We start from the raw sequence: 27,128 nt of genomic DNA, 5'->3' as shown, positions 1-27,128 counted from the left end.
TTTGAAATCTCTCTGGTAGTGGGGAAATGATTCCTGAGTGCTGTAGAGTTGGTGAGTATACCTTGGTGGTTGCTGATACTTTCTTTATTGCAGCTAATTCAACCTTAAGGCGAGCCAACTCTTTTTCATGGAAGAGAGTTCTGAACAAATGGGGCAAGTCCTAAGTTTCCAGATGATTTAATACAAGATAAAGGCTCCACCACTGTTATATTGGATAGTCCTCATTTTGCTCAGTTGATTTGATGGAGAATACTTAAGGAATTGTCTAGTTGCCAAATTATCTTGTTTTCAATTATGAATCCAGGCAGACTGAAGAAGAAACCCTGGGATGGATGGGTAGAGAGGTAGGGTGGGAAGGTGGGAGGGAATTAAACAGTCGGCACCCTTCTTGACTGTGCTTAAGCCTTAAGTATCTGCTATTGAATTGGAGCAGCCCCTCCCCCAGACAAACTCACTCCTATTAGGTGAGTTTTCTTTTCTTAAATGAAAATCTATTCATGTGCACCACTTTTGCACTGCTAAAAACTCAATATTAATATTCCACACTAAGAACTGACCTTTACCACACTGTTATAAAATGACACCACTTTTGCACTGCTAAAAAATTCAATATTAATATTCCACACTAGAGTACTGAGCTATGCTACACCGTAATATAAACACTTTTTGGCTAAAAGTTAAGAATTCAAAGAATTATCAAACACTTAGCTGAAGCTCCCATGCTCAAGCAGAGGCAGCCCAAAATGGCTGTTTATCTGGCATTGAAATACCTGTATGCTATAGTGCAGCAGCCTAGCTTGTATTTGCCTTGAGCCACAGTTCATAAGCCAGTTGAAATCAGATTAAACTTTCTCTAGTGCAGAAAAAAATGACTCATGGCCTCTGTTACAGCTGATGAAAAGAGGTGCTTTAATTTACTTAAAATGCAAGGTATTAGACTTTTATATTTTAACATCACACCTTTGGGGGAAATCATCAGTAGAAACAGAATATGATTATGGGTTTTATTTTTAAGATGACGCAGCTTTATTACTAAATGGAAAAACATTATTTGTCTTACCTCACATTAAAAATTGTTTTTTTTTTTAAAACTGGTATATTGCCTGGAGCATTTTTATAATAATCAATTAAAGAATAGCCAAAGGACTGAGAATTGTTGCAAATAGTCTGTCACAAGTACTAATGTGTTATCTTTTTCAGAGAACCATTTTCTAAAATCTAGATCTGAATTCTTCTTTTGGTATATATATTGTGGCTTGTACAATCTGAATCTACTGCTTATTTCTGTCTGTCTGTATCTTACAGATTGCCTCCTTGACATAAACCACCTTTCTCATTTCAGTGTATCTTTCTTTCTGTTTAACAAATCTCTTTATCCATCAAATGTGTCTTTCTATCTTTCTCTGTCTTTCCATTTCTAATTCTGTTGTTGGTTCCTAAACTGTTAACATTTTTTCCCCCAGACAAAGATTTTCTAGAAAGTACTATGAAATCTGCCACACAAGGCCTTGATCTATGACATTACCTTTCACAGAGACACAGTTGTAGATTGCTGTCTTTAATGTAGCAGCAAGCAACAAATCAGGAATTATTCTCAAAGGTTTCAATTCTGCAAATTCCGGAGCCCTGTCAATGGATGAATATCAGGAAATATTCAGCTTATGTTTTGTTTTTTTTCATGTTGCAGCAAAAATATTCTAGCTAACTTAGGGTTATACAGTGCTATGTGGATTTATACCTAGGCAGAACTTTTTGCACATCTTCACATTTCACAGAATAAAGGCCAAAATGATTTTTTTATGAAAAAGTGACACCCTCATATCATATAATATAATTTAAGGGCTTGTCTGCATTTGCATGGTGTGAATACCCTCAGATGCAGTCACATTGTTTTGTGCACTAATTTAAATAATGCTGGGAAGTACAGGAGCAAAATAGGATGATAAACCACCATAGCTTTTGAACAGACACTAGCCCCACTATGTAGAGTATGTACTCATATTGACTCTACAGCAGGAGTGGCCAACTCTGATCCTCAAGAGCCACAAACAGGTCTGGTTTTCCAGATATCCGCAATGAATATGCATGAGATAAATTTGCATACCAAGGAGGCAATGCATGCAAATATGCCCATTTATTGTCAGTATCCTGAAAACTAGGCCTGTTTGTGGATCTTGAGGACTGGAGTTTGCCATCCCTGTTCTATAGTATCTCTGCAAATGAAATAAAACATCAGTTTCGGGGCCATTTTTTTGCTGACACTTTCTCCCATTTTGTGTCCAGTGAAAAAAAATATCTTAAAATTAAATCACATTTTATAATAGTGCAATATTCATTAAATAACAATGAATTTCTTTAACCGAGATGTTTAATTTTGTTTCAGATGGATATACAACAGATGATATTGAATTCTATTGGGAAGGAGGAGACAATGCTATAACTGGGGTGGAAAATATTGAGCTACCCCAGTTTTCTATTGTTAAACACAAAATGGTGTCAAAAAATGTGGTTTTTTCAACAGGTATGAATTTTATATAATAACCATAAAATCCCAGAGTATTAGATGCACATAGAACATTGCAGGTTTTCATGATGTTCTTGTGTTTTTTAGGGGCATATCCTAGACTGTCACTTAGTTTTCGACTTAAAAGGAACATTGGCTACTTCATTTTGCAGACCTACATGCCTTCTACGCTGATTACAATTCTATCTTGGGTCTCATTTTGGATCAACTATGATGCGTCTGCTGCCAGAGTTGCTCTAGGTACTTATATTTATTTTACTATACATGACAAAAAATCACTTTGAATCTGCTAGGAATGATTACAGCTCTGGCTGATCCTCCGACAGGAGAACCATGGTGGTGCTGAGAGTACAAAAAGGTAATTAAAAATCTCATCTTCCGCAGACTTCTACCATAGTTCCAAACAGAACAATGAAAATGGAAAGCAAAATGACCAACAAGGCCATCAGTTCCACTCCGGCCTACATTTTAGCGTACACATTCATGCACTGGTCTAAAACCTGGAGGAGGCTACAGGTTCAGCATACACAGGACAAAAGATATTATTTATGAAGGGAAATTGAATAAAATAACCATACACCTTTAATCATACACAGAAACATCAATGGTAGATTGCTCAGAAGAGAATAAAGACAGACAATGTTACAAAATGTAAGACAGGTGGCCATGCTTTTACTAATGGCAGGTCTTCTGTGCATACATTAGGTACTCCATCTCACCTAGATTAATCCAAATGGGATGATCCAGTCCCAGTTTTATTCCTCTGCACAGTAATTCTGACTGTATCTTCAAGCATGCAATGGGGGTAAAACTGTTTTTTTGTTGTTTGGTTTTTTGTTTTTTGTTTTTTGCTTTTTGTAAATTGCCCAGAGTCTTAGTAGCAAGGCAATCCATAAATAGAATGAATAAACAAATAACAAGGACTGGATCAGCCTGCTCTGGTCATTCAACCTAGGTGAGGTGGCAACCTTAGCACACACAGCATGTGCATTTCCTTTCTATGGTGCATGCTACAATAAATAGCACCCAAAAGACCAAATCAGAAATACAAGAGATCAGAACCTTTTATTAAAGTATTTTAACTCTCAACCACATATTATTGTCAAATTGCACTGCTCACTTGTTTCTTACTCTATTATTATACAGAACAATGTGACTAGAAGCCTGTGTTCCCTACTGAGATCTGAGCATTGTGCTTCATTCCTTATTAGCTTTAAATAAAAACAGATCACTACTATAAGACCTGTATAAGCAAGCTGCCAGTTAGAAGATGGAAGAGATGAAAAAGCACTCATTGAACTATTCAGTCAGTCCCACAAGGTTTATATCTATCCTTCCTCATATTAAAATTACTGCACTGACATACAATTTATATGGAAAGCTAACCAAAGCAGACCAAAGAGCCACTAGAAAGCTTGAAATCAAATTATATATCACCATGCTACCTTTTTTAAGTAGACATATGGCTTGATTTATCAAGGCTATTAACTGTTCTCAGCCTTTTGGAAAATATCTGTGATAAATCAACCCATTATCTCCCATTAGTTCTTTTTTAGGAATCAGAAAAAGTACAACTTGTTAGAAAACAAATATAGGCTTTAATAGGGATTTGGTGAGTTTTTTCTTTAGGATAAAAATACGTCTACATTCTTGGAATACCTATAATAATTGTTATGATTCTTACTCCTCAGGAATAACTACTGTGCTAACTATGACTACTATCAGCACTCATCTCAGGGAGACGCTGCCCAAGATTCCCTATGTAAAGGCCATTGATATTTATCTGATGGGCTGCTTTGTGTTTGTGTTTCTGGCTTTACTCGAATATGCCTTTGTCAATTACATATTCTTTGGAAAGGGTCCTCAACTTCAAAAAAAGGCAGCTGAAAAAGCAGAACAGGCCAATAATGAGAAGACTAAACTAGAGATGAACAAAGTTCAGGTAATGGATTATTTCAATAAATAATTATGCCTTTTTGTTTGTAATAATTGTGATGACACATTAAAGACCTCATCCTATTCTTCATATAAGAGTACAACTCATGCATGTCTTAGCTAAAATAGCTCCATAAACATTTCCAATCCCATTTACTAGCATTAGAATGTAGCTCTTTGGGGAAGAGTTGGAACTGAAGGAAATCAAAACTAATAATAATATAAGAACATAAGAAATATCAGAAAGGGTTAGACCGATTGTCCCTCAAGCCCAGCATTCTGAATCTGACAGTGGTCAATCCAGGTTGCTAGGAAGAAATGCGTAATAGATGTTAAAGGGGAAGTCCATGGCTGGTTGTTCACTTCCAGCTTCCAGCAGTAAGAGGTGTGGTTCCCTAAATCTACCTGGCTAATAGGGAGTAGGGTTTGCTTAAGCTAATCTAAAATCCTTTAAATTAATTTGGTGTGTTTTATGTTATTTTTTTCCTATCCTCCAAATATTAGGGGTGAAGGACACACCCAGTAAAGCCCCCATTGGTCTAAAAGGAGACACACCCCTGAGAGCACACCATATTTAAGTTTCTTGGCACAACAAATCCCTAATTATTTGGGCTGGGTCTGTAAGGGTTGACTCAAATCTGTTTGAGCTACCTTGGATCTGAATAATTTGTTTCTCTTTTATTTTCTAACAGGCTGATACAGTAAAAGTCGCGGGAGAGCGGGCGAGCACCCACTCTTCCAGCGCGCGCACAGGCCAAATTGAGCATCCGGTTTTCAACCCACAAACCGCGGGCTGATTTTAAATTTTTTTTTAATTATTTTAAATTATTTTTTACTTTTGGGACCTACGACTTAATATCGCCATGATATTAAGTCGGAGGGTGTACAGAAAAGCAGTTTTTACTGCTTTTCTGTACACTTTCCTGGTGCCGGCAGAAATTAACGCCTACCTTTGGGTAGGCGCTAATTTCTGAAAGTAAAATGTGTGGCTTGCCTGCGCATTTTACTTACTGAATCGCGCAGGAATAACTAATAGAGCCATCAACATGCATTTGCATGTTGCGGGTGCTATTAGTTTCGGGGAGGTTGGCCACGTGTTTTCAATGCGCTATTACCCCTTACTGAATAAGGGGTAAAGCTAGCGCATCGAAAGCGCACGTCCAAACGCGGGTTAACAGTGCCCTCCACCGGAGCGCACTGTACTGTACTGTATCGGCCTGTTACAGACAGGAGCCCATGTTCTGTTTAACACATGTTTCTTTAATTAAAGCTGTTTGTGAACTCTGCCTTTTGTGTCTACACCCAGATTAGACCCTGACAAAAATGTCCCTCTTGTCCTCAATTGGGATAACCATCTATAAATCTAAAAATGTTCTTGGGATGGGTGGAAGTAGGAAAAGGACACTGAAAATGAATCTAGCTTTCTCTTTCATATCAAACCACAATTTGACTGGTCCATGACGGAACTCACCCATTGGGACCAGGGTGCACGGATCTTGTTTGAGGTCTGAAGAGCTCCCCAGTTCGCTGATCATAGCTACCACTTTTCCAAACCTTCCCTCCCCTGGCAGGGAGACTCAAACTGCCCCACAATGCCTCCAGGAGCATACTCTTAAAGTAGTTTATGCACAATTGGAAGACCAGTTTGCTCAAGAGAGATCAAAACATGAAATCCTGGAAAAGGAACACAACCAGGCTATGAAAAGATGTGAGTCATTAGTTATCAAGAAAGATGAAGAAATACAAAACCTGTATGCCCTTCTGCAAGAAGAGAGGGAAAAGAAACATTCCTTTCTGTTTGACCCTGCCTGTCTGGATCTGGAGAAGGAAAAAGTTATCTTCACCTAATATCAGGGCCTGTTCTCTGCCAAAGTAACCCAGAAATAACTATCCCTTCATCTGTGGCTCAGGTTCAATCCCCGGGACTGCATAAACTAGAGGGCAAAACCAGTCATTTGGTTGTAGAACCTACCTCCCACACCAAGAGACCCATAGGGATCCGAAGGATTCTTCATGGCCATTATCCCTGCAAACTCAAGACCTCTGGAGAGGACTTAAGAAGGGGGGTACTGTTACAATCAGTGGTCCATGGGCTTTCCCCATGGACTGTCCGCAGCAGGAAAGCCATCTCCCTCTCCAGCCAAGACCCGTGCCGATGCTGCCAGGCACCGGGGAGACCCCCAAAGGGAGTCACAGCTGACCAATGCACTACTCCCACTTCTGCCATTCTGCCTGGGTGTTGCTGCTGCCTTCTCCTTACCCGCAGCTAGCCACTAGAGGCAGCCAGCCTCCAACGCCGAGGTTGATCCGGGCCCTCACTAGGCATGTGTGCCCGTCTTTGCCCTCTCTTAAAAGGGCATGTGTGCCCGTCTTTGCCCTCTCTTAAAAGAACAGGCATGGCGCCCCTTAATAACATCACCACTAGGGGACTATTTTAAGGCCACTGCTGCACTTGCTCCTTGCCTCGGCAATAGGTCAACTGCGTTGGAGAAGTGATTTGCCTCTGTGTTCCTGATTCCTGAGTCCTGATCTTTACTTGCTGATTCCTATTTCTGCTTTGTGTCCTGTTTCTGGTTCCTTGGCAATCTGGTTGTCTTCTGAGTTCTTGTCTTCATGGCCAGTCTTCCCTTCATCTGCCTTCAGCATCTCATCTTGCTCCCGTGGTTCCTCGTCCTCCCTCCTCATCTTTGTTCCTCTTCTCATCGGTTTGGACTTCTGGCTCTGACTTTGATTGGACTTCTGACTTTGACTTGAATTGGACTTCTGGCTTGATCTCTGATTGGACTTCGATGCTGTTTGACCTCCGCCTGCCTCTGACCATTGCCTGCTTTCCATTACTGCTGCCTGCCCAGACCACTGCCTGAACCACAACACTGAGTGAACTCCACCCACCACAGCCTGAACCTGTCTCCATTGCCTGCTGCCTGTCCTGACTGCTGCTCGTATAGACTCCGCTTCTTCTGTGCTGACCTGCAACATCTTCTACACAACAGATCTTCATCACCACAGAGGCCTGCACCTTAGTCCAGCCAGCCCCAGCACCTGAGTGCTCAATCTAAAGGGAACGAGGGATGGTATTATTGAAGCTCCAGTTGGGCCTCTGCTCCAGCCAGTTCCACCTGCCGATGGTGGGGACCTACAAGGCTCCTTCCTGCGGGTTGCGCCAACTCATCCTGCAGCCACTATCACAATATCAATATGTGTAATTTGTTTACCAACTGTGTTAACAGTTATGAAAACAAAATCTTACTATATTAACCAATGCTGTTATACAAACAAGATTTATATTACATTAGAAAATCACATCAAGTAACAATAGTGAGATACATGTTCCCCTCTTGATGCTTATTTACAGATGATACTAAGATCTGCGTAGAGTGGACAAGCCTGAAGGAGTAGAGATAATGAAAAGAGATTTAAGAAAGCTGGAAGAGTGATCAAAGATTTGGTAGCTGGGATTCAATGCCAAGAAGTGCAGAGTCATGCATCTGGGATGCGGTAATCAAAAAGAGCTGTATGTAATGGGGGATATAAGACTGATGTGCACGGACCAGGAGAGAGATCTTGGGGCAATAGTGCCTGGAGATCTGAAGATGGTAAAACAATGTGACAAGGTGATAGCTAAAGCCAAAAAAATGCTGGGCTGCAAAGAGAGAGGAATAACCAGTAAGGAAAAGGAGGTGATAATGGCCTTGTATAGGTTCTTGGTGAGACCTCATTTGGAGTACTGTGTTTAGTTCTGGAGTCTGTATCCAAAGGGTGATAAATACAGGATGGAAGTTGTCCAGAAAAGTGCAACCAAAATGGTGTGGGGTCTATTTCAGAAGACCTATAAGGAGAGGCTGAAGGATATGAATATGTATTTCCTGGAAGAGTGGAGGTGCAGGGCAGATATGATACAGACCTTCAGATACCGGAAACATTTTAATGATGCACAATCATCAAACCTTTTCCGTTGGAAAGAAATCAGTAGAACTAAGAGTCACAAAGTGAAACTTCAGGGAGGACGGCTCAGAACCAACATCAGGAAATATTTCTTCACGGAGAGGTTGCTGGATGCTTGGAATGCCCTTCCGGAAGAGGTGGTGAAGGCAAAAACAGTGAAATAATTTAAAGGGGCATGGAATAAACACTGTGAATCCCTAAAGACTTCAGGATGGAAATGAAGAAATGAATGAATGGAGGTAACTTGCTGGTGTGGCATTAACAGTCCCTAAGAGGGTGGGAGTCCCAGTCATCATGCAACAGTGATACCTAATGGTCATACTTAAGGCCCATGATTTCAGGGTTCGGGAGGGAGCCCTGGTGTGTCACCTTCCTCTCCCCAACAAACCGAGGACTGCCACTGCAATGACCCTATAAATGGAGTAAAAATCTCAGCTAGCTGAGAATGATGGGCCAAGGTGCTGTAGGTCATCGGAGGCAGGTTCCATTTGAACAGGAAGCCCATGAAGCAGGAAGAAACTGCAAGAGCAAAGAAGACAATAATAAACTAAATCAATCTGTATAGTGCACTAATGGGCAGGCAGTGCCAGCTGTATACAGACAAGAAGAATGTCTAAGTTAATTCCCAAATCCCAGACTGCCAGGTGGGCTGTGAGCAATCTGCTAACATTTTTCTGGAATACACTTCTCAGAGCCAGCTATTTGCAGTTACAACACTTTATTCCATGTATCAGCATTTAAACTTTCCAGTTTTTCTCTGAGACATCAGGATCACCCCCGAATGGTGCATTACAAGTCAGGTTTATGCCAGCACAATTTCCTAGGATCACATAAGCACTTATTTCCTAACAGTGCCTTATGCAGATTTAAACCTTAAGCAAAGGCCAACGGTGTTTCTGAGTCCTTTCCCTCTGGACTCCCCATCTAGTTCTGTCTCTGAGTCCCTCTGACTGCCTGTCTAAAAGGCAGTGCTTAAGAACCATGCTGATTTACCTGCACTCTCTCTAATTAATCTCAGCTGTATCTACCAATTAGCACCACACGTTTCCCTGACTGCTGGCTTGACCCCACTAAATTCTCTGCCAAGGATCTTAGGACTACATTTCCCAGCAATCCTGTGCTTCCTGTTCTGTCTGGCTTTGCATTCTCTTAGCCAACTCTTATGCAGGTTTGCTTTCCCCTTTGAGACAGTGCTCTCAATGGACCTCCCATCAGAGCTCACTCTGCTTTCTGTAGCCTCTAACTGTTCTCTCTTTCTAGACTGCTTCAGTATGAGTAAAGCCCCTGCTTTATCACATCTGTTAGTGGCTCTAGAGAAAGCAAGAGTGAAATGCATGTGGGGACTTTCAGGGTCATTTCTCAAAATGCGTTAGGGCATTATCCCATGTTAAGGCCCTAATGCCTGCAATAACACCATAACGCCTGCGATAAATAATGCATCACGAAATGCATATGCAAATTTAAAATTAGTATTCGAGTGGGAAGAGTTTAGGCAGAATAAATGGAAAGGAGCTGGTTAATGTGGCATGCGATAAAGTAATTCACACTATCGCAGGATTTAACTACACCTTTTTCTGTGCATAATGCCTGCGATAGCTGTGCATTATCGGCCAAAACGGTATTTATCACAAATGCCAGTTCAGAGGAGGGGGGGAGAGAGAGTCTCTGTGGAGGCTCACTTATATTTGAACTTTTTATACCACTGTAAGAGGGGGCATTATGAACTCAGGGTGAGGTTTGTGGGGTGAGGTGTGTTATGGTTAAGTGGTGTTTGGGTGGATTCTTGGGTACTGTGGCAGATGACCACACCCACGGGGAGGGGCCCCATGGGGAGCCACAGTACTGGGCTAGACTCAGGACACACAAACACAGAATTAGTTCTTTTATTGTACAGCTTGATGTATACCACCAGAAGTTGCAGTAGTGAGGTAGTCTAGATGTTGCAACTCGGGACTCTCGGCAGAGGGAACCCTTCCCACCCCGTTGGTATAGGGGAATACCGGTGTAGGTTTCCCAGCAAGGCAATGCTGTGGATGAGACAGATTGAGAGTTAGATTACTCACTAGATGGAGCTGTAGGTATGCGATTCCACCAGGCAGAAGTAGATGGTACTGGCACCGAGGCAGGGAGAGTAGGCCCTCAAGGAACGAGTACCTGATCCCTGTAAGGCACTGAAATAAAGCAGAGGGCCCCCGAGGAGCAGGTACCCAGGTTTGTCAATTCCCCGAAGGGCAGAGAGAGAACTTCCAGCGGCAGCACAGAAGCGGCAGAGTAGCTTAGACAGGACGAATCCGAGTCTTTGCTAACTCAGTGAGCTAGCAATTGAATACAGGCTATATACCTGGATGGCATGATATCACTAGAGGGGGACGCCACTGTAGTTCGTGCCAATGCTGGAATAAAGACATGGGTGACACGCGGGTGCGCACCCTAGTAGGCCCTTTGGCGGATCATTTGGGAGGCAGCACAATAGCCATTCTGGGGACGCTGGAGAAGGTGGCTTGCAGATACGGCAGTAGCCATTTTCCCAAGGTAAGCGGGAGGAGCCGTGAACAAGGTGAGGCAAACGGGGCGAAGCCGTCTAGGACCGACGGACGCAACAGTATCCCCCTTCAAAGGGTGCCCTCCAGGCTTCCTACCTGGTCTTGGTTTCTGAGGATGCATTCTGTGGAATTGTTGAAGCATCTCTTTATCCATGATATTAGCCAAAGGTTCCCAAGAGTCTTCTTCAGGACCATAACCCTCCCATGACAGGAGGTATTCCCATACTCTGCCTCTTTTTCTTCTGTCAAGGATAGCATCTACCTTGTATTCGATGTCTTCTTCTGCATCTATTGGTGTAGGTTCAGGTGTCTTGGTAGAGAACTCAGTAAGGATCAATGGCTTCAATAGTGAGACGTGGAACGCATTATGAATCTTCAATGCTGTGGTAGCTTCAGACTATAAGTGAGATTGCCTAATCATCGGAGAATGGGAAAGGGTCCAATGAAGCGTGGAGCAAATCGAACTGAATGTAATTAAAGTCTTAAGTGATTTGTGGATAGCCAGACTTTGTCACCAGGCTGGAAATCTGGAGCCTTGCAGTGGTGAACATCATATCCTTTCTTTGCTCATTGTCCTGCTTTAAGAAGCATCTCTTTGGTCTGAGTCCATAGTTGTTGAATATCTTTGGCAGTAGATTGAGCTGCCGGGGACGACACTAATAGTGGAAGTGGTAGTGGTGGTAATGGTAGTCATCCGTAGACCACTTTGAATGGTGTTGATCCAATAGATGTTGCTGGATGAGAGTTGATGGCGAATTCAGCCCAGGGCAACAGTTCAGCCCAGTCATTCTGGCGGGTGCCCACATAGGCACGAATGAACTGCTTGAGTGCCCTATTCATTCTCTCTGTTTGCCCGTTAGACTGTGGATGGTATGCTGAGGTGAAGTTGAAAGAGATATCGAACTTCTTGCACAATGCCTTCCAGAACTTAGCTGTGAATTGGGTTCCTCGATCGGAGACTATGTGCTTAGGCATGCTGTGTAGGCAGAAGATGTGCATGATGAAGAGCTTAGCAAGCTTCATGGCGGTGGATAAGCCAGGGAGAGCCACAAAGTGAGCCACCTTTGAGAACTGATCTACAGTTACCCAAATCGTGTTGTTTCCTCCTGAGAGTGGTAAGTCTACCATAAAGTCTGTAGCAATGTGTGTCCATGGCTCGTCTGGTATTGGCAAGGGTTGAAGTAGACCCCAAGTAGCTGCCAAGTTAACTCTTTTCGGGTTGATGATATGTTTCGGTTCGTCTGGAATGTCCTTAGCGAGGAAAGAGCGAGATAGGGCATCTGCTCTGATGTTCTGCTCTCCAGGGCGGTATTTCAGCACAAAGTCAAATCTGTTGAAAACAGAGACCATCTCGCTTGCCTATGGTTAAGGCGCTGTGCGTGATGGAGGTACTCCAGATTTTTATGGTCTGTAAAGACTGTGATCTGATGTTATGCTCCTTCGAGCCAAGGGCGCCACTCCTCGAATACCATCTTTATAGCCAGGAGCTCTTTATTTCCTATTTCATGGTTCTTCTCTGCTGGTGTGAAGCAATGGGAAAAAAATGAGCATGGGTGTAAGGCCTTGGAATCACCGGCCTGGCTTAGCACGGCCCCTACGCCGATGTCTGAGGCATCGACCTCAACGATGAAGAGGTTAATTGGATCCGGGTGTCGGAGGCACGGCTTGCTCGAGAAGGCATCTTTTAGTTTCTGGAATCTGGTTACTGCCTCCGTAGACCAACTGGCAACATTGGCACCTTTCTTCATCATGGCTGTAAGCGGAACAGTGAGTGAGGAGTAATTCTTGATGAATGTTCTGTAATAGTTGGTGAAACCTAGGAAACGTCTGAGAGCCTTTAGACCAGTGGGTTGTGTCCATTTCTTTATGTTCTCCAGTTTCTGTGGGTCTATCTGGAAGCCTTGATTGGAAACTATGTACCCCAAGAAAGGCACTGACTCCTTGTGAAACTTGCACTTAGACAACTTGGCGTATAGATGATTCTCGCGGAGTCTTTGCAGCACTCTTTTGACATCTTCCAGATGAGTGGTCATGTCTTGGGAGAATAATAAGATGTCATCTAAGTATACAACGACACATTTGTAGAGGAGGTCCCACAAAATGTCGTTCATTAAATTTTGGAAGACAACCGGGGCGTTGCACAGGCCAAAAGGCATCACTAAATATTCAAAGTGACCATCCCAGGTGTTGAAGGCTGTCTTCCATTCATTGCCAGAGCGGATGCGAACTAAGTTGTAGGCTCCCTTCAGATCAAGCTTGGAGAATATCTTGGCTCCCTGTAGTCTTTCAAATAGCTCTGAGATGAGTGGTAAGGGGTAGCGATTTTTCACAGTTATCTTGTTGAGACCCCTGTAATCTATACATGGACGCAACATTCCGTCCTTCTTCCCCACAAAGAAGAAGCCTGCGCCAGCAGAAGACTTGGAGGGTTATGAAGCCCTTTTGGAGGTTTTCCTGAATATATTCGGACATGGCTTTATTCTCTACCACAGAGAGAGGGTAAACCCGTCCTTTTGGAGGTTCATTGTTAGACTTCAGATTGATGGTGCAGTCATAGGGTCTGTGTGGCGGTAGTACGTCTGCAGCTTCTTTTGAAAAGACATCTTGAAACGATGCATATTGAGGCAGCAACCCTGGCATCAATGGGGTAGTTGGCATGCAGGGTAAAGGAGCGACCTCCATCAGGCATTTACCATGGCAGTCTGGACCCCAAAGTGAAAGCTCCAGAGTGGCCCAATTGAAGTGAGGCATATGCTGCTGCAGCAACGGTAGCCCCAGTACTATAAGGTGCATGGCCTTCTCTAAAACAAAAAAGGAGATGGTTTCAGAATGGAGAGAGCCAGTTCGTAGACATACTGGTTCTGTAAGCTGGGTTACTTCGCCCGGTAAGGGCTCTCCATGAATTGAAGACAGGAGCAGCAGAGTCATCATGGCAGTAGTGGGAATCTGCAAGTGCTCCACTAATCGTTGTAGAATGAAATTACCTCCTGCCCCTGAGTCCACTAGGGCAAGAGTCTGATACTCTAAAGGTCCGCAGATCAAGGATACAGGAAGAGAGAGTGGAGGAGAGGGTGCAGTAAAACCTAAGAAGAGTCCTTCCACAGGACTTAGGTCTGCCAGTTTCTTGGACATATAAGGCATGTTTGAAAAGCATGGCCAGCTTGTCCACAATACATGCACAGCCCCAATTTCTTCCGTGTACTTCTCTGTTTTGACGTCAGATGGCTGCAGCCTAATTGCATTGGTTCTTCTTCGCCAGCAACTGGACCCGAGGGAACAGGCCTCGGTGTGGACTTAACTTGAGCTTCACCCTGAAAGGGTCTTCTGGGAGTCTTGGTCTCTTGAACTTTGTCACGAAGTCAGCGATCAATCCTTGTTGCCAACTTCACCAGTTCCGCCAAGGTCTCAGGCATCTCACGAGCAGCAAGCTCGTCTTTCAAATGAGAGTTCAGTCCTTCAAAGAAGAGGGTCCTCAGGCATTTAGGGTCCCAACGTAATTCAGATGCCAGTGTCTTGAATTCAATAGCGAAGTCAGCTAAAGGTTTAGTACCTTGCTTCAGGTGAACCAATGAAGATCCTGCAGTGGTATACCGGGCAGGGTAATCAAAAACTGATTTGAACAACTCGAGGAATCCATCAAGATCATGTAGATTAGGGTCCACACGCTCCCACAGCGAAGAGGCCCAAGCCAAAGCTATTCCATCCAGATAAGACAAGATATAGGTGGTCTTGGCATAAGCTGGAGGAAAATGGCTAGGTTGCAGGGAAAAGTGCATGCAACACTGGTTAAGAAAACCTCTACATCGCCATACTTCCCCCGAGAAGCATGTTGGAGCAGATAGAGGTACAATAGTCTTGACCGTCACTTCTGGCAGTGTAACTTCTTTACCTGAGGTGGTGGGTAAGTTCATCTGTGCGTGCAGCTGGTTGAATGCAGCGGCCAAATTCTCCAGCGCATTCTACTGTTTGGAGATTCGCTGGGCCAGGCCTGGAATGGCTTGCAATGCGGTGAGCTGAGCCGAATCCATGGAGTTAGCAATCTGTTAAGGTTAAGTGGTGTTTGGGTGGATTCTTGGGTACTGTGGGAGATGACCATGCCCACGGGGAGGGGCCCCATGGGGAACCACAGTACTGGGCTAGACTCAGGATGCACAAACACAGAATTAGCTCTTTTATTGTATGGCTTGATGTATACCACCAGAGGTGGCAGTAGTGAGGTAGTCGGGATGTAGCAGTCTCGGGACCCTTGGCAGAGGGAACCCTTCTTACCCCGTTGGTATAGGGGAATTCCGGTGTAGGTTTCCCAGCAAGGCAATGCTGTGGATGAAACAGACAGAGTTAGATTACTCACTAGATGGTAGTTGTAGGTATGCGATTCCACCAGGCAGAAGTAGATGGTACTGGCACCGAGGCAGGGAGAGCAGGCCCTCGAGGAGCGAGTACCTGATCCCTGTAAGGCACCTGAAATAAAGCAGAGGGCCCCTGAGGAGCAGGTACCCAGGTTAGTCAATACCCCGAAGGGCAGAGAGAGAGCTTCCAGCAGCAGCACGGAAGCGGCGGAGTAGCTTAGACAGGACGAATCCGAGTCTTTGCTAACTCAGTGAGCTAGCAATTGAATACAGGCTATATACCCGGATGGCGTGACGTCACTAGAGGGGGACGCCCCTGAGGTTCACGCCAATGCTGGAATAAAGACGTGGGTGGCGTGCACACCCTAGTAGGCCCTTGGGAGGCAGCACCATAGCCGTTCCGGGGACTCTGGAGAGGGCGGCTTGCAGACACGGCAGTAGCCATTTTCCCAAGGTAAGTGGGAGGAGCCGTGAACAAGGTGAGGCAAACGGAGCGAAGCCGTCTAGGACCGACGGATGCAACAAGGGGGGTTTTGGGGTGCAGTTTTATATGCACAGTCATACGGGCAAACATCAAAGAGAGTTCATGGTACAAATCTACTCTTCTTTCACCTTTCATCACTCCTAATCACATTAAATCATCACTGATGGTAACTATGCTATTCATATGTATGATTATGCATGTAAATCTGCCCCCCCCAAAACCCACCTTGCCCCACAAACCTCACCCGAGTTACTAGTGCCCCGTCTTACAGTGGTATAAATAGTTAACTTTTTAGTGAGGCTCTCTCTCTCTCTCTCTCTTTCTTTCTCTCTCTCTCTTGACAGCAGCCCGAACCGCTATTCAGGAGAAAAAGCTTTTTGGCTGGTAACATTACTGCAGTAGATTACTCAGTGTGCAATGTGAAAATAACATGCGGTGCGATAATGGTACTGCGCGTTGCAGAAAATACCTATGCGGTATCAGGAAGATTAGCCTAACCACGCCCCTTTTTTATCACGGGCACTATTTTCGCTATATTTATAGCAAAATGATGAATCTGGGCCTTTATTTCCTTTGTATGGTCCAACAAGCTGTTTTTAATATGAATTGTTTCAGATTGTTTAATAAATATATACTATTTTATCTCCATCATGAGGGTGAGTACACACCTTTTTTTGATTATGAGAATGCCTCAGTTAATTCAGAGGGATAGCCGTGTTAGTCTGGTGTAGCAAAAATGACAAGAGTCAGGTAGCACCTTATAGACTAACTAATTTTTTAAAGCATAAGCTTACGAGGACAGAATCTGATGAAGTGAACGCTGTCCTCGTAAGTTCATGCTTTAATAAATTAGTTAGCCTATAAGGTGCCAGCCGACTCCTGTCATTTTTTCAGTCAATTCAGGAAATTCTTTTCTCTTTGGCCTATTGTGGATAGCAAAGACAAAGACTTGAAGTTTCAGCAGTATAAAGGAAGGCGGATGTCAACAGGACATAATGCTTGCAAAGCAGTAACAATTAAATGTTTTTTTTAAAATAAGGAGCAGCAGCAAATAGAAAAATTGTTTTGGAGGAAAACGCTGGAAAAAAATAAATGAATGCAAGTGGCTCTGGGAGACTTATTCACAGCCGCAGGTTCTTCCAAACAAACCATTCAATTCCCAACACCTGCAGCATCATTACTACAATAAGCTCGGTCTGCAAAAATACTTTTCCTGGCAAGACCAGAAATTTCTATGAGCAAGAGGAAGGAAAGCAGTCACAGTGACAATGGTCACTCTCAAAAAAAAAATGTCAGGGTCTTGGTGACCAACCCAGCAGAAAGAAAGAAAGGGAACAATTCTAATTCAAGGTATCACCAGCACTATTACTTCCACCTGCATCAGGAAATAGATCCTTCTCTCCTTGGTGCTGTAATTTTCTCCCAAAGGGGCTGATTTACTATAATGCAAGCTATTAACGCATGTTAGCAGCTGATTGTAACACAGCTTATATTACAGTGGCTGGTAGGGATGTGCAGGCAAAATATTTTTGGCTTATTTCTTTCATTTTTTATTTTTGCTGAGTTGTTTCAGGGTTTTTATTTATTCATTTTGCTTTGGCAAATAGTAGACGTTTATTTGTAAATAGTGCGCACTATTTTGCCAAAATGAAAAATCTGAACATTTTTTGGGTTTTTTGAGGCATCGTTGATCCATTTGGATTTAATAAATCAAAACAAATGTAACCCTTTTTTCCTGGTTTGGCATAACTTCCAAGGGCACACAAAAGAATTGGCATCGATCTGGGGCTTTCTTCACTAGTTCTCTCCCCTGTCATTGCTTCCCAAGGTGTGGGGTCTTTCTGTGGGGGTGAAGGAAGACCTTCTTGTCCCAGGCAGTGGAGTAGCTTTTCCTTTAGGTACAGGTATTACAATATCCTTCTATGATATTGAAATGTCCAATAATCAGTTAAAAATGTGAGATTTACAGCTGTCTTTGCTTACACTGCTCTTACTTGCTCGGGGTATGTGTCCTGTCTCTTAGGTTCCTGGGATGTGGCTTATCACTCCTCTACTGAGTGCATAGGCTATCCCAGTGGGCAAGTGAAATCCTACTGGTGGGGGGATCCCCACAATCCTGGAATAATCCTACTGGAGTCCAAATATTCAGTCATTCTTCTCCCCAGCCTGTGTCCTATGTTCTGAGGGGTGGAGATCCAGTTGTAGTTTTCCAGATCTTGCTCCTTCTTCACAAACTCCTCCTGGATTGTGACCACACTGGAGGAGAGATCTGATGATGAACAGGAAACTGGCTGCTTATCCTCCCATTGAGAAGGGGTGGATCAAAACCTCCTCACAACACAAAAAGGGGGGGAAAAAAACCTTCTTCCAAGCCAAACTCTCACTCTGGGGTGATGTTGTCTCTGCATCGCCTTCTCTGGACTACAAGGATGGCTCATAGATCTTTCAATTCGCTGGCCTCTGGATCCAGGGGATGACCATCACCAAAGGGTGCTGGGTTCACACCAGTCAAACCTTGCAAAAGTAGCAGAAAATCTTAATGCAGTCTCTATCAAAATTGAGGCAGATCTTCACAGGCAGGCAGTGCACTGCTTGGAATCTCCTCAGTAACAAAAATACTGAGTGCAGTGAGTAGGCCTCATTCACAAAATGGAAACCAAAAATAGCTCTCACTCCTTGGATGCTTAACCAAAATGACCATACTACTCCCAATCCTAGCCTCCCCCCAAGTGGACTAAAGAGATACTGTTGACAGCCAGCCTCAAGGGAAGGTGCTACATAGAAATGGATTCTCCCACTAAAATAAGCTGGAAAACCTATGGCAGGGATCTAGGGCCCTGTAGTGGGTGACCAGAGGATCCTCACACAAATATGGCTTCATTACATTCAGATTATCACTCTTTTAAAGTGAATGCACATCCCACTGTACAGAATAACGTACAGTAATATGTCCGGGTTTCCCCATCGCCACCTTGTTCAGGGTTGTAATTGCTAAATTCCTTTCCAGTGGAAAAAGTTTGTATTTTGTAGATTTTCAATGCCTCTCAGATATTTAAAAGTGTTTATTATATCCCCTTGTCTCTCCTCTTTGTTACAATATACAAGATGCCTAAGCACTTTTTCTCCCGCTACCTAAGCTATTTAATATATGTATATTTAGTTTCATTAAATCTATGGTAACCCTCTGCTACCCTCCCCCCCCCCCCCCACCTTCCAACCCCCCTTCCAACCCCCCTTCCAATCCCTCATTCCTACCCCCTCCCTCGGAATACCTTGTGACCCCAAAAAGCCAACTCTTATCAGTTCTTACCAGTTTTGACACGTTACTCCCCATGCTTAAGCTGTATCCAAGTTTTTCTCTCCCCCTGTTCTATGTAAGACAACTTTGTCACTGGTTTTTATGGTTGCAATGTAAACCGGAGTGATAATTAACTCTGTTATTTGAACTTTGGTATAGAAAAGTTATAAATAAATAATAAATAAATATACATATTTAGGTCCTCAAATATATTTTTGTACATCTTTTGGTGAAGAACCTGCTCTATTTTGGTTGCTTTTCTCTAGGCTGCTTCAAAGCTCTTCCTATCCTTTTCAAGAAAAGGACTCTAGAACTCAACACAGTACTCCAAATAAGGCCTCATCAGTGACAGAGTATTTTAACCTTGTTTTTCCTGCTAGTTATGCCTCTCTCTATGTAGCCTAGGATCCCTCTTGGCCTCTTTGCCTTGTCCCACTGCTTCACTACCTTCAGCTCATCAGACACATTCACCCCAAAGTCTCTCTCCTGGTCCATGATTATTAGTCTCTTACTCCACATCGCATTCAGCTCCATTGGATCTCTGTACCCCAGATGCATGATTCTGCACATTTTGGAATTGAATCTTAACTGCCAAGCTTTTGATCAATCTTCCAGAGATTGATTTATTTATTTATTTGTGGTTTTTATATACCGGACTTCGTAGGATAACATCAGTTCGGTTTACATTATAACTTCAAAATCAGCAAAACAGAGGCTTTACATAGAACTTATAGGAAAACAGTGAATAAAATAAAATTAAATAAACTATATAATGAACAAGGCTTAAATAGAGAGACTTAAATAGAGGTTATTGGATAACTGAGATGGTATTGAAAGAAATGGTTGGGGGATGGAGTGGGGGGGAAGAAAGAAAGGGGTAGAGGGGGGATGAAGATGGACGGAATGTATAGAGGGGATAGGGGTTGTATATTGCATATAGGGAGGGGAATGAAGAATTGAAAGGGTTGCATGGGGGAGGGAAAGGAGGAGTTGCAAAGATTGCAAGGAACTATTTACAATAGATGCATTGGGGAGGAAGTAGCATATATGATTATAAAACTATATACAAAGTTACATTATTGAAGATATGTAAGTCTAGGCATGAAGTTGAAAATCCAAGATGGTAGCAACTAAGAGAGGGAGTTATCTTATGAGGGATCGTAAAGTTAGAACTGAGGGATCTGTTAGGGGCAGGGACGTGGGAGAGGAGGGGTGGTGAGGGTAGAGGCATTGTGTGGCAGGGAGAGTGTTTTGTTGGCAAAGAAGATTGAAGGATGAGCAAAATGGACACTCCTTCAGAGTGTCCACTTTGTTGCAGATCCTAGTGTCATCCATAAAAAGACAAAGTTTTTCTTCTTTCCCCTCCGTAATATTGCTCACAAAGATATTGAACAGAAATGGCCCCAGAACTAATCCCTAAGGTTCTCCACTAATCACCTTTCACTCCTCAGAGTGACTTCCATTTATCACTATCCTCTATGGTCATCCAATTTCTAATCCAGTCCACCATCTTGGGACCCACTCCCAGGCAGCTCATTTTATTCATGAGTCTGTGAGACAGTATCAAAAAATGTGCTAAATTACTAGAGATCTGAATCGAGTGCCGGAATCTGTTCCGGTTTCAGGATCGTGGACCCACGGGAAATTCTGTTTCCCGCGGGTCCAAACGGTTTCTGTTTTCAGCTGTCCCAAGCCAAAAAAAAACAAACCACCTCGACCCTTCAAATCTAATTTTTTAGAATCTCCCACCCTCCCGACACCCCAAAACTTTCCTAAAGTACCTGGTGGTCCAGCAGGGGTCCCGGGAGTGATCTCCCGCTCTCGGGCCGTCGGCTGCCAGTAAACAAAATGGTGCCAGTGGCCCTTTGCCCTTACCATGTGACAGGGGCTATCAGTGCCGTTGGCCGGCCCCTGTCACATGGTAGGAGCAATGGACGGCCGGTGACATCTTAAAAAATGGCGTGGGCCATCCAATGCTCCTACCATGTGACAGGAGCCAGCCAATGGCACCGATAGCCCCTGTCATATAGTAAGGGCAAAGGGCCATCGGCGCCATTTTGATTAGTGGCAGCCGACAGCCCAAGAGCGGGAGATCGCTCCTGGGACCCCCGCTGGACCACCAGGTATTTTAGGAAAGTTTTTTGGGGGTCGGGAGGGTGGGGGATTGTAAATAGTTAGATCTAAAAGGTCAGGGTGGGTTTGGGGGGGTTCTGTGTGCCCTTTCTTCTCCCCCCCCCCCCCCAAACGATAAGAAAACCACACGAAAATTTTGTGGGGTTTTCCTATTGGTTTCGGGGACCCCTGATACTTGACGGATTAGAAAATATAGTACGATATTTTCATCCATCAAAAAACGATGCACGTCCCTATAAAATACAAGCAAACGATTGTTACCACTTTTGTAAAGAGAAACCACAGCCAACCTTCTCTAATCCTGCAGCACTGCTCCCATTTCCAATGTTGAACAGTTCCTTCAGTGGACCTGCCAGAACCTCTCTGAGCTCCCTTAGTATACCAGGATGTACTTCATCCAGCCCCATGGCTTTATTCACTTTTAGTTTTGCTGGTTCCATGCAAACACACTCTTCTGTAAATGGTGTCTACCCCATTCTCTTACAACCTGAAGTGAACCATCTCCAAGTTCCTCTTTAGTAAATACTGAACTAAAGTATTTGTTTAGCATTTCTGCTTTTTTTCTCATCTCTCTTCACACATTGCTCCTTGTCTCCTTTCAAGCTACAGAACTGAAAAAATGAAAAAGAAAGAGCTATTTAGGCAGAAAATTGCAAGAACATTTTAGGAGAAACCATATAAAGACTTATTCAGGAGCTGCATGCCTAGTACAAGGAGCTATATAGGCAGTTTGGTTGAATCGTCATAAGTGAATTTTCAGTTGCCTAAAAGTACACACATACTTTCACATTAAACATACTTTAAGCTGCAAAGAAAAGAGGTGTTGTGTGGGGCATTTTGGGGGTATGGTTTGAAATAAATTTTCAAAGGGGTTCTGCACGGAAGTAGCCTGTATTTATGTTATTTTAAAAACATCAAAAGCATGCATGCATTTTCGGTTTCGCATGCACACTTTATCAGGACAAAAATGGGCAATCTAGAGGCATTCCAGGGCAGAGGTCAAGAAGTATACTATACGTGGAAGTTGCTATTTTATGAGATACAGTAAATGCATATATAACTATCCAACTTATTTGTACTATTTTACACCTGCCAATTGACCAACACACGTAAAATTGGAAACGTCTGTTATTTGCAGCTTTTGTGTGAGAGCCCTGTATGAACTGGTGGGGTTCAGGGTGAAGTGAATTTGCCCATGGAGATAGTAATTCTATAACGGCCTGCATATGGATAAAGTTGGCGGGTATTATGAAACTGCCGACTTTAGCCTGAATTTTCAAAACAGACTTCTGAAAATGTGCGGGTTGTTTCTGTACACACACACACACATATGTGCAAATAATTACACCTGCATGTAAATGTATTCCCTGCTGTGACTCCGCCCCCCAGAATACCTCTTTCTATGCAAGTAAAAGGACACATGAAATGGGGTTTTGCACATACTTTTACACACACAACCCCCTCATTGATTTTCAAAGTGCCACTTACACACCTAAAACAGGGTATTAGGCACATAAGTTGCTTTGACTCAAACCCTCTATCAACTCACTTTCCACATCATGCAAACACCACATGTAGAGGAAAGTTTCAGTGAATCAGCCTTCCTGGCCCCAAGCTGCTTGTGGTTAGATGTGACGTTTGCATCTATGTTAAATGCAAGTAGTGGAGAAGAGGAATAGCCTAGTGGTTAGAGCAGTGGTTTATGAACCAGAAGACCAGGGTGTGAGTCCTGCTGTTGCTCTTTGTGACCTTGGGCAAGTCACTTTACCCTCCATTACCTCAGGTACAAACTTAGGACTAGATTTTCTATTGTCGTGAATCACGGCAGGGTGGGTCTGTGAAAGCCGGCAGCCATCACTCCACTGCGGTGCGCTGGCTGCTGGCTTTATTCGGCATGAAACTGGTGGCGATAAGGGTCCTTACCTTTTGCTGCCAGCGATGTCTCCACAGCGTCGGCCCCGATGCCACCCCGACTCCTCCTCTTCCAGGGCAGACTCCGCCCCAATCACCCTATCGCACGTGAAAAGCAACTTTTCGCATGCGAAAGCCATTGAAAATGACCCCCTTAGATTGTAAGCCCTCTGGGGATAGGAAAATACCTACAGCACCTGAATGTAATCCACTTTGAAGCGCTGAAAAAAGTGGAATATAAATCTAAATAAATAAGTAACATCATCATGACTGAGAATGTTGCACCGATGGACTTCTGATTTCTTATGCTTCAGTGGTTGCCGCAAGACGTCAGGCCAACGCCTGTTAAAATGGAATCACAGGTTTTTGTTCTTGATGGGTTTTCTTATTTTATAACTTATTCCAAAATGGTAAATGACAACTATGTTAACAGCTATAATGAAAGCAAAGTCGTACTGCAGTAGCTAATTCTATTATATAAACAGACTTTATATTACATTTACGAGGCTTCCTTCAAATACTGAAGATATTACCATTTCTATTAAATTTGTTTCACCTTTTGGCAATATTATTTGTAGCCCATGTAGTGGTTTTTTTAGTCCCTATGGCAACTCTGACATCAGAAAAGAGTCTCCACCAACTGATTTTAAAAAAAACACAAAACCTCTTTCAAGCACACTTTACAGCAGCCTGAAGCAGGGACTGAAAAATCTTCTTCTTTCCATCAATAATTTCCCTATATAACAAGTTCTTCGTTTCGGAGGAAAGTTAATTCAAAAACAAAGAGGTGCTCTATACGCTATCCAAATCAACCAAGATTCTCTGGTATTTACTATTTCATATTATATAAATTTGCAGTAATGCATGGTTTGGATTAATGCGATTAATAGAAATGATATAGATTGTGGCTATAATTTTCAATAAAGAGCTTAACTGTAAACACACTAGAATGCCTTTCAGCCTGCAGAATCCCAGTCGATTTAAAAAAAAAAAAAAAAAAAAAAGCTACCTGCGTATATTGTCTTTGAAGATCAGCTTATTAAGCAGCTAAAATTATGCATGAATGCCACAGTGGTGTTAAACAATAATGAAGGGAGGAGACCGGATTGCTGGGCCCCGATTCAGGGCCGGACCATCACCCACCCTTCCCGAGCCCGGAAGTGAGAGGGAGGAGCCGCGCGCTCAAAACGCTGCGGCTCTGTGAGACGCTGAGGAGACCGGATTGCTGGGCCCCGATTCAAGGCCGGACCATCACCCACCCTTCCCGAGCCCAGAAGTGAGAGGGAGGAGCCGCGCGCTCAAAACGCTGCGGCTCTGTGAGACGCTGAGGAGACCGGATTGCTGGGCCCCGATTCAGGGCCGGACCATCACCCACCCTTCCCGAGCCCGGAAGTGAGAGGGAGGAGCCGTGCGCTCAAAACGCTGCAGCTCTGTGAGACGCTGAGGAGACCGGATTGCTGGGCCCCGATTCAGGGCCGGACCATCACCCACCCTTCCCGAGCCCGGAAGTGAGAGGGAGGAGCCGCGCGCTCAAAACGCTGCGGCTCTGTGAGACGCTGAGGAGACCGGATTGCTGGGCCCCGATTCAGGGCCGGACCATCACCCACCCTTCCCGAGCCCGGAAGTGAGAGGGAGGAGCCGCGCGCTCAAAACAGCCGCGACTCCGGTGCTCGCCACCGCCGGTGCGTCGCCAAAGCCGTGCGTGCCCAAGGGGTGCGCACGGCTTTGTCCGGCTTAGTCCGGACCAGGACGGACGGAGGAGTATCCAGCATCCACTCTGACTGCTGAGACGCAGACAAAATCAGCTCATAACGATCGACGACCTGATCTAGAATAAAAGATGCCTCCAAAAAGAAAGGGGAGGGTAAGGGTGTTTCCACCAGAGCCCTTGCCCTCTCTACTTCAATTGGAAATTGATCGTTTTATGACCCAGCTGGAGAAAGAGAGTACCAATGAGTCTGTTGGAGGAAACCCGGAAGGAGAACGAGTTCCCCCCCTTGATGAGGCATCTCTCAGTCCTGACACCCGGCCGCCTCCAGCCCAACGAGGAACCAATGGAGATGCAGCAACATCAATTACCGAAGTGGTAAAGCGATCGTTGTCTTCTGGAGGAGCAAGCTCCATATTGGACTCAGTGGAAGTTGAGGGAGTGCTCCCTCAATCAGAGAAACAAGACTCTTCTCATTCTGAGGATCCAGGTACCACGAGGGCAAATTTAAGACCAGAGACGGTAACGTTGGGGGCAATCTGGGATTTGGTAAATGGACTAAGTGTTACCGTTAATCGACTGGAGGGGAAAATAGACTCAGTTGCTTCAGATTTTCAGCAAAAATTTATGGGGGTACAAAGACAGACTAATGAAGTAGTAAATAGAATAGGGGAAGCTGAGAAGAAAATAAAATCTTTACAAGATTTGAGTATAGTCATGGTAAAAGATCAGTTAGGTTGTTCCAGATGTCTAGAAACAATGGAGAATAATATAAGACACTTAAACATAAGGGTAATAAACTTTCCCAGAATAGCAAGGGAAATACCTTTTGTTTCCTTTAAAAAATTTCTAGCAGAAGTTCTGGGTTTTTCTGATAATAATAATAATATGTTAGCTATAAATTCGTGCTTTTTTGTAAAAAGAACTTCTGCTCAAGCTGTGACTATCCCTGCTAATCTAACAAGTTTCTTAGAAAATTCTGAAATACAAGTATTAAGTAGAGAAACTTTGATTGTTTCCTTCATTACATCAATGGATATTAGTACCCTTATGAAGGTTTATTTTCAAAAATTTCCCATTACATATTGTGGTCAGAACATAAAGATCTTCCCAGATCTTGCCCCAATTACTAGAACGAAGAGGCGGGAATTTCTAGACTTGAGACAAAGAGTTACAGCTGTAGGTTTTTCTTTTTTGTTAAGGTACCCCTGCCGGTGTATAATCAGAAGAGGTACAGAGTCATTTAGCTTCAACCAGTCAGATCTGTTGCGTCAATTTTTAGAATTGCGAGAACCACTTGCCTCTTCTCCAGTAGAACCCTAAATAGTGCAGGCAAATAAATAAAGACCAGCTGTAAATGAGCTGTTATCTTAAGTTAATTGTTTTTCGTTTTTCTTTCTCCTATGGAATTGTTTTAGCTGTCTCAGAAGTAATATTTAATATTCCTGGAGATATTGTTACTATTTAATTAGATTTAAATTATAGACACATATTATGCAATTAAGTACAGTTTAAAAGAGTATTGCCTTTGAAAATTTTTTTTTTCCTTTTGTTGTAATTGCAGATATGTGACAGAATTCTTTTTTCAATTCAATTAATGATTGAATGTAATGGTTAACCTAAATGTAAAATGGAAAATTATAAATAAAGAAATTAAAAAAAAAAAAAAACCCAATAATGAAAAGGAAACTCGTTAGCAGCATGCCTACTACATGCACACATTTTTGAAAATCTAATGTATGCACGGGCAGCCTAACTTTCAGACCTATTGTTGTGTTCTGCAGTCGCGGTGCCCCATGACTGTGGCCCCCTACCTTATCCGCGGCGTTCCTACGCCGCGGGACCCCGGGAGAGGGCTCCGATTCAGGCCGTCGCTCCCGAGCTGCTCGCTGCAGGGGGAGCCGTCCTGCTCGCCCCTCGCGGCGTCTCTCCTCCACGGGGCAAAATCCAAGATGGCCGCCACCATCTTTAGGCACGAGGCCACGCCTCCTCGTTAGCTTTAAAGGGACATGATCCCTTTAACCAGGCTCAGCTGTTCCCTATGAGCTAGAGCAGAGGAAGTATAAAGGAGACTTCCTCTGCTCATTCCTCGACTTGGCAACTTCTTCGTTCGCTGTCTAGTCTGCTTGCTTCGGTGAGTTCCTTGAGCTTGGCTCCTGGTTCCTGCTTCGTCTTGGTGTTCCTGGTTCCTGACTTCGGATTGGCTTTCGTTTGACACGGTAAAACACACGATACTTATAGACCAACTTGCCAATAGAGGGATCAAAGGCACAGCTCTAAGATGGTTCCAGTCCTTCT

General features: G+C 43.7%; 1 protein-coding gene across 1 annotated transcript in view; it reads left to right on the top strand.

Annotated features, from left to right (window-relative positions):
- GABRB1 (gamma-aminobutyric acid type A receptor beta1 subunit) overlaps positions 1–27,128 on the top strand; it is an 879,662-nt gene that overhangs the window by 835,656 nt on the left and 16,878 nt on the right. The window contains exons 7-9 of the mRNA XM_029588350.1: positions 2,384–2,521; positions 2,612–2,764; positions 4,216–4,466. Of these exons, the coding sequence (XP_029444210.1) occupies positions 2,384–2,521; positions 2,612–2,764; positions 4,216–4,466 (542 nt within the window). The remainder of the gene's footprint in view (positions 1–2,383; positions 2,522–2,611; positions 2,765–4,215; positions 4,467–27,128) is intronic.

Source organism: Rhinatrema bivittatum, chromosome 1, assembly GCF_901001135.1.
Source record: "Rhinatrema bivittatum chromosome 1, aRhiBiv1.1, whole genome shotgun sequence".
NCBI classification, from domain to species: Eukaryota; Metazoa; Chordata; class Amphibia; order Gymnophiona; family Rhinatrematidae; genus Rhinatrema; species Rhinatrema bivittatum.
This window is presented reverse-complemented; position numbering and strand designations above follow the sequence as displayed.